An 8,427-nucleotide genomic window follows, 5' to 3' on the forward strand; every position below is an offset into this window, starting at 1 on the left:
TTTTATTATAACTATTATCATATTATATGTTATAATTTAGTTTTCTGTAAAAGGAAATACAAGTTAACATTTGTTTTCAGGTTTTTTTATTAGAATTCATAGAGAAGTTTTACCATCAATAGAAACATATAACTGTATTAAAGGTTTATTTGTATAGCAAAACATTTTCTTTGGTATGGTAAAATATTCTACTTATTAAGAAATAAATGGTTAATTTAAGAAACAAATCACTACAGTGTAAACAGATTAATTAGTCATGACAGCAAATGTTTTTAGGTCATTGTAACTTATTATTCCAAGTTAACCATATTTTAACTTAATTTTATAAGTTAGGCAATCAGTTTTAAGTCAGTTTAACATAATAAAAGTTCAATAGACTCAAAGTTAATTTAATTCAGCTTAAAAATTTAGGGTAACCAGAGTTTTTTTTTACTTTGAGAAAGTTGTTCTATTGCACTGCAACATCATGCCCCTTTTGGAGCCTTCTGTAATCTCCTTTGCTTTATCAATTTATTTGGAAAGACACTTATTTAAGAGCTTATCAGATATTGCCATTGAAAAACCAACAGCGAGAGCAAAAAAAATTGCATTTAGAAAAAACAAAATACAAATCCATTATTACATACAAATCCACTATCCATTATCAACACTCTGAGACGCATGTTGGAGCTTGCAACAAAATCAACCTTAATAAATCTTAAAGCAACCTTAATAAATCAACAGTTCAAAAATATAAGTATCTGTGATTCCAAAAGGGCCCATATATCCAAAAGTTTTATAAAGAAGTTTAGTTACTGAAAACAGTGTTTTAAAACAACAAAACAGGACAAATGGACACTGTGAGAAGTTAAAAAAGCAAATAATATGTAATTAATTAATTTAAAACAAAGTTGACTTTAATTTTTTAAGTTTGTTGCCTTACAATTTTAAGTTGAGTCAACGAGCAATCTTATGTCAAATGAATAAGAAGAACTAGAGTCACTAGTGCTATTTTTAAAGCAGCAAGATTTACAATGTTTTTTGCGTCTCAAAAGTTCATATCAATCATCCATCTCCAAACAACAACATATCGACAGTCGTTTGTTAAACTAATTACCAACTGATCTGGGCTGCGTTTCCCGATAACGATTGATCTTAGCACTTAAGAGCGTTTTCTACGAGTCATTTTGCGAACGTTCGTTATTGTTTCACGTGCGTTTCCCAAAAATGCACTTAACACAATTGCACGTAGCCCAGCTTTAAGTGCAACTTAGGAGTCGCTATCCGTTTGTTAAGTGCTGAAATGTCACGCTATAGAATGGCTCGTTATTGTTGCACATGTTATAGCAATCCATATAATTCTTCTTCTACTTGTGTGAATGTATATTCAACTCGAATAACATAAAAAAAAAATATTTTTGAGCCAGTTTAAAAACATAAATTAACTGGAAATGTACTGTAAAAACACTGTCTTGCTCCAATCTCGCATAAAACTAATTCTAACAGTCCTTGCCGGAAATGACATCAGCATCATTTTCGATATTTATATGAAACCTTAATTAAGTAGAATTATTTATCAATTTCTTTATCAAAAATTGCTTATCTCACATCAAAATAAATAAATAAGTAAATAATTAAATAAATAAATAAGCTCTTACATTTATTTTTGAAAAGTTTAGCCTAATTATTAATTATTATTATTTGTATATTGAATTGTGTAATGTGTAGAAAATATAAATGAATAGAGATATACGTACAAATAAAATGAATAATGACTTTGAAGAGAAGTAAATTGTAGGTGCAATTTGCCGGTTGTCCAGCAGGTGCCCTCATAACTCTGTCTCCTTACGATGCACTTAAGGCTTTACGATTACTCCAGAGCACTCGTAGATCCACGAAGATTTTCAAGTGCTACTTAAGTTACGATGCTTTTGGGAAACAGACCGTAATATTAAGATCAGTCGTACGATCATTTCTACGAACTTCTTAGGCTTACGATGCTTTTGGGAAACGCAGCCCAGTATTCGTGATGGCGGTGCTGGAAAAGAGAGAAGGAAAGGGCAGTGAGGAATGAATGCGCGCCCCGGGCGGAAAGGAAGGGGGCGGGTTTTTGTCCTGAGATGAAAGTGGGGACGAATAAAGGGCTCGATTTAATCTACTAGAAAAGGTTTTCATTGCAATGACTGAGTATAATGTGCGCCAATTGTAGCGCGGCCCATGACGCGGGGTGATCCGGCGAGCGCGCACACAGCTCAGGGCTTTTCTCTCTCCACTTGACATCTAGAACAAACTCCTCTGCGCAAGAATTTCAGGCTGGTGGGGGTTAGAAAAACGCGCTGCCTGTATCAATTTCCAAGTTAATACATACAATTTCTTCTTCGGCTGGGGAAACGGGGATTGCCTCTAGGCTGTGTGGATGTTACAGATTTTCATGATATTGCGACACTTTGTTTTGACATTTGAGTATCACTGGCTAAATTCAACTTAAATAGTGCTCGTTTTATTCGCGAATTAGGCATTTTTAAAACTGTATGGCTATCAAGCCGAATTTTGTATTTTCGCGGCGTGTAGTTTAACGCAATGTTTGCTAATCTTTTCAGTACTGGCTAGAAAGCAAATCTTTAAATTTACAAACACTTTTATCACATCTGTAATGTGTACATTTTCAAGAGGACGTTTTAAGCAGGGTTTCTGTTTTTACACGGTAAAAAAATCATGGTTGCTTTAAGCTGAATAAAATGATCCTATGAGTCCATTGAACTTATATTTTGTTAAACTGACTTAAAACAGCTTACGCAACTTATGAAATTAAGTTAGAACATTGTTAAGTTAGTTTAATAAGTTACAATGAATTAAAAACATATGCTGTAATGACTAATTGTTGATATATATATATATATATATATATATATATATATATATATATATATATATATATATATATATATATATATATATATATATATATATATCTTTTGGTTTGTTTCTTATAGGTACATTTGAAATTATGGCCGTAAGATTGGATTATAAAAACATTTCCGATAAACCTACTTAACAAAAATGATTTTTAATAGCCTATTTAAAGTATTTGCGTTTGCACTTTACATAAGTTGAAAAACATATATAAATATATTTAAAACACGTCAATCGTTTCAATTTAAATGTGATCAACAAGTGTTAATTTTCAATTCAAGAATTTAACAATTAATACACCCTAAAATCAGCTCCACATTTATCGTCTATTTCCAAAATTCCAAGACATGATCTAGCTAAAAATGGACACATTATTTAGGCCTCGAAGTCTATAAAACACTTCTGAGCCGGGACTACGGTCATTCGTGAATAATTCATCTCTCATTGCCCGTCCATAATGTCCTCTCTGCGCCTTTTGTTGGACCGTTTTTTCTTCCTTTCTTTGCAAATTTTGAAAAGCTTGGAGTCTTTTGTCAGGACCAAGCTACTGCTAGGCCGAGCTTTGTCCTGGAGAAACTGAAGCGTGAGTCTCATGGACTCTTTTGCTTTTGTTTCCCAAGTTCATCCTCAAGTGTCCGATTGTGCACCGCAGGAGCGTCTTTTAGTGAACGCTATTCTTGGACAAATGTTTGATTTACTGATTCGGCCAGTTTCACTCCAGGAACGTCTCGTTTTAGGAGGTTAATCTCTGATGCTCCTCAATTCAGTTTCAATGAGTTTAAGAAAAAGGCACAAAAACGCTTAAAATACGGAGAAGACGTGAACCCTATTTTTCCCATCAATCTACTGAGCTTTTGGTGACAAACTTATCACATCCAAAATCGATATTCACTCTCTAAAAAGAAAGCTTAAATGTGCTTGCGACGTTGATGTAAGTTAGTTTTTATAAGTACATTATATTACATAAACATAATATTGTCTATTAATAACAACTATTAGCATATAAATGATATAGAAATAACAACAACAACAAACGCAACAATAATACGCACGTTTGGAAGAAGTGAGATAGGCTATACCTATATGTTTTCTATCCATCAAGAACTCATGTAGATATACCAGTAAAAAAATCAGCTTATTTCAACTTCGCAAACAAAAAAAGTGTAAACTTCTGAAAACTTACATCTGTCCCCAAGAATTCCGTCGATGCTGTGCTTGGCTCTTCTTTCGTTTTCTTCGATCTCTCTTTTCTCCACTTCATCGTCATCCTCATCTTCATCTCCGTTTCCTCCAAATTTACAGCGCAGCATGCGGCTGATGGAACTCACTGCGGAGAGACACGACAGGATTCATCAATTGACAGAATTGCACTTGTGGAATGTTTTAACACCTACAAATATACATGCATTGATACAATGTATATTAAATACTATTGCTCGTGACCTTATATTAGCCACATATACAACAGGTGTGGGTAGTAATATTTATATAAACATAAATCAAACGGCGGCACAGATTGACAGATAAAGTCGAGTACCTGAAGGAACGTTATTCCGATCGCAGATTCCATCTTTCAGAAGTTTATCCCGAATCTCCCAGCTGAACATCCCTGGATTTTCTCTCTTGTATTCTTCGATTTTCTTTTCCACGTCAGGAGTTGTGCTCTGCTTTTATTGCAATGGTAACACAATGGTTTATTTAATTTTGAGATCCTGATCTTTGTAACAACTAGAAAATATCTAACAGCACTATATAAAATGGTCAATTCACTTATGATACAAAGGTTTTTATTAAATAAAAACTGTTGTTTACTATATCAGAATATGATGTTTATTTCTCTGTTTGTTGTCATGAGGTTCAGTAAAATAAAATAAAAAATGTATTGCTCCTAAAATTTTAGCTTCAAAAATGAAAGCCAAGGAGGAACTTTTATTAAAATTCTGTTATTAGGCGTGCTTTAAATAATACAACAATCAAATTAATATTAGAATTTAAATCTAATAAAAGCAATTCACATAATTAATTTACATATACAGTATATCAGTAAAACTATTATTTTTAATGTGTGAACCATTAGATACGTTTATTAAACAATGGGAACAAAATCAAAGACAGCAAAGAAACTTAGCCGTGAACTAAAAACTAAACTCTTCATTTTGTAAAAGGTGTAATAGGGACTAACCAAATTGCATGTTTTTTTTATATATAATTAATAGTACCGAATTTAACCCAATATTTGGGTTACTCCATATTTTACCCAATTTCAGTTAAAACAACACAATGTTTTAAAGTGTACACGAGACTGCCAAAACATTATAATGAAGTCAGTAATAAAAAACAGTACTACCAATACATCAAATGACCTTTAAATTGTGATGTCCTACCTTGGGTTTGCTGCCACCAATAGCCCCGGGCCGAATGGAACCGGTCTCCTGGTACCTGCATAAAATTTTGGACACGCATCCGTGTGAGACTCGCAGCTGCCGGGAGATGACGCACGGTCGTATGCCGTGATGGGCCATCTCTACTATCTTGTGGCGGATGTGATTGGGCAAAGGGCGCCCGTTTATGAAGACTCCGCCGAGCTGGTTCACGCGGCCCTGACCTAAAGGCGTAGAGACTGCAGCAAAAGAGGAAAAGTCAGCGAATGACATTGTATGCAAGCTAAACGTGAAAGCATAATCGTAAAAAAAACTTGACAGCCTTTGACTGACCTGATATAAATATTATACAGTAATAAAGCGACTTCTATTGATATTAACAATTAGTTATGTATTTCAGAAATATTACTTAACCATAATAAAAAGCTGGTCTGCTTGTAAAATGTCAATGGTTAATAATGATAATAGCAATCTAAGTCATTACTTCTTACTACATATTTTAATTTTAAAATATATTTCTTAAGTACGTCAATACTGACAATGTTTTTAAAAATAAGATATTTTATAATAAATGCTTTGTACAAAATGTACGTCTAATATTGACTTCCTAAATCTAAACTAAAACTAGTTCACTTCGACTGCATTATGCAGTTTTCTCTGGATTCAGCTTGATTTTCTTTCAATGTAATAAAAAAAACTAATTCAGTAATTTTGACGCTTCAAAATAATTAGCTAAATGTAGTTTTTCAGTGTTAGCCTACTGACTAAAATATACTTACTAATTATATACAAATGCTAAATAAATTATAAACAATTAAATATTTTATTAATGTCATTTTCAGTAATGTCATTTCAATAAAATATCCATAAGATTAAATAGGTCTTTAAAAAACAACTTTGCGGATGTATCTAGTAGGCTGTGCTATAGCAAGCTAACACCTTACCCTCCAAGGAATAGCCACCTCTCGGGTAGTTTTGGGGTGGCGTGGGGCGCATCATCCTGGAAATGCCCCCCGCTAATGCGGTCATATCTCCTCTGCACGAAAAAAGGATGCACGAAGCACTTGATAGAAAAAGTTATCCAAAGAGAAAGCGCTAGTCGTCAAGTGTCAGTGGACTGCCTAAGTATTGAGGTCTTCAGGCGAAAACAAAAAGTCAACTTCAGAAGTCAAACCGTCGCTTCCAGTCCTCTGAAGTTATTCACGGATATCCAGGTTTTCAATCGTGGTTTATCTCAAAGCGGTTTGGAAGATAACACTCTCAAAGCTTGGTTCCGTTGTTGTTGACACACTTGTTGTTGTGGATTGAAACGGTGATCAGTGGCGAAACATTTTATCAGTTGTTGAGTTGTTGGCTCCTTCTGCCCAGCGAGGACTGTGATTGGTCAAAGAGGGAGGATCCAAAGACCTGGGAAAGCCTGCTGATTGGTCTAAATCCTGAAAGTTTCTTATGTTGTGACCTCGGGAGTTCAAGGGGATGTTTCACTGATAACACTTTCAGACATAAACTGTGATGCCGCAGGGCAAATTGGAAGATGTGTTGAGATAATACAGATGTTTTCTTCAATACCTTCTAAAATATTTATTTTAATAGAACAATGGTAGTTTGGTACAATGGATCTTAATAAAACAATGGATCTTAACGTTGTTCCTGGAAGCCCCTCCAAAAGTTGCAAATGTGGCTGTCTTGCTTATCATATGCACATATTTCAACTCATAAAAAAAGAGACACCATGACCTGAGATAGGAGTGCCATATAACCGAAACATTGAAAAAGTGCTGGACGCAAAGTTTGGAAAGTTCCACCGTTTTGCTTTCTTCTGCCACAACCACGGGCCTATCTATTGCATCGAACATGAATCCCATGCAAACCCCGAATTTCAAGTAAAAACCCAAAAGCTGCACAACACAGAGGTATTTATTGTATGCATGTGGACAGTAGAGTCTCTACAGAATGAAAGGAGCAGCTTGCGGGGGTCTCAGCAGGGTATGACGCCGAGAGTGCCGTAAAAGCTGTCTGTGGAGACCAACACAATTGCGAAGAACGTTATTTATAACGCAGAGACATTCAATATAGTCATCCATCCCACTCATTCGCTTGCATTACTCTACATTTCTCTCTCTCTCTCTCTCTCTCTCTCTCTCTCTCTCTCTCTCTCTCTCTCTCTCTCTCTCACTCTCTCTCTTTCCGTCTCACGTGCTCCTCCTCTGTTCCCTGCAGTCTCTGAAGCTTCTTTTCTTTCTCATTGAGAAACTCACGTCAGTCAAACAGGCCCCGTTCATTCACAGAGACCCCTGATCAATCAAACTGAACAAAACTTCACACTGTCAATAGTTCAAACAGAACTTCGAATATATACTCTTACAAAAAAAAGATTTCGTGTTAAAACTGCTTATTTAAAATTAGCTGAAACTACAAAACTCTTGGGATTTTGAGAACAACTTAATTGTTTTATGTTCAATCAACTTTTTTTATACTCGATTTGTGTTATGACAACATGAATGAATTGTGTGAAATCCTGCATTTTTTTACAGTGTACCTAAAACGAGTTAAAATAATTTAACAAAATTCCCTTTTAAAAAACCTGGATCATGACGCTTTGTCGGATTTGTCGGTTAATGTGACAAATACGCTGACTGTCATCTCGGAGTTATCAACCCGCAGAGACGTCGACAGTTCAATCAAGGGGTAAAGTGGCCTTCTGGTCCTCCCGGGAAGTGAGCATTATCGCATTGCTATGCACAGATGAGCATGTTTCGCGGCGGCGACGGATAAGCGCATGTTATTGCCGACCACGGTCCCAGGTGCTCCATAAACGGATTAGCGCAGCAGCGTGGAGAGCGGAGCCCGCGCGCCACAGGCCAGGCGGCCCTCAGAACAAGAGCCGCGCCACAGACACCCATGCTGACTTTAATTGACATCTGACCGCTTCTGCCGGATTGGCCTGAGGGACAAAACATCAAAAGTGATGTTATTGCGAATTAATATCTGAAATTTCCCACGTGAGATCTATCTATCTATCTATCTATCTATCTATCTATCTATCTATCTATCTATCTATCTATCTATCTATCTATCTATCTATCTTCATAAATGTTAAATTACTTTAAAACTCTTTACAAATAACATTTGATATTTTTGTTAAATATTCAAA

At 35.3% G+C, this 8,427-nt stretch overlaps 1 protein-coding gene across 4 annotated transcripts in view; it reads right to left on the bottom strand.

Moving 5' to 3' along the window:
- The window catches only part of pax3a (paired box 3a), a 58,954-nt gene extending 52,375 nt beyond the window's left edge, over nucleotides 1-6,579 (bottom strand). For 2 of the 4 annotated variants that reach the window (XM_087238785.1, XM_087238783.1), the window contains exons 1-4: nucleotides 6,218-6,579; nucleotides 5,277-5,512; nucleotides 4,430-4,556; nucleotides 4,076-4,219 (exon numbers count right to left, since the gene is read on the bottom strand). In XM_087238785.1, coding sequence (XP_087094911.1) covers nucleotides 4,076-4,219; nucleotides 4,430-4,556; nucleotides 5,277-5,512; nucleotides 6,218-6,302 — 592 coding nt within the window. In that variant the 5' untranslated portion in view covers nucleotides 6,303-6,579. Of the gene's footprint in view, nucleotides 1-4,075; nucleotides 4,220-4,429; nucleotides 4,560-5,276; nucleotides 5,513-6,217 lie in introns of all 4 variants that reach the window. The other 2 variants (XM_087238784.1, NM_131277.2) reach the window with 2 other exon arrangements.
- Between the last annotated feature and the right edge of the window lie 1,848 nt (nucleotides 6,580-8,427).

Source organism: Danio rerio, chromosome 2 (genome assembly GCF_052040795.2).
Source record: "Danio rerio strain M-AB ecotype USA chromosome 2, GRCz13ab, whole genome shotgun sequence".
NCBI classification, from domain to species: domain Eukaryota; kingdom Metazoa; phylum Chordata; class Actinopteri; order Cypriniformes; family Danionidae; genus Danio; species Danio rerio.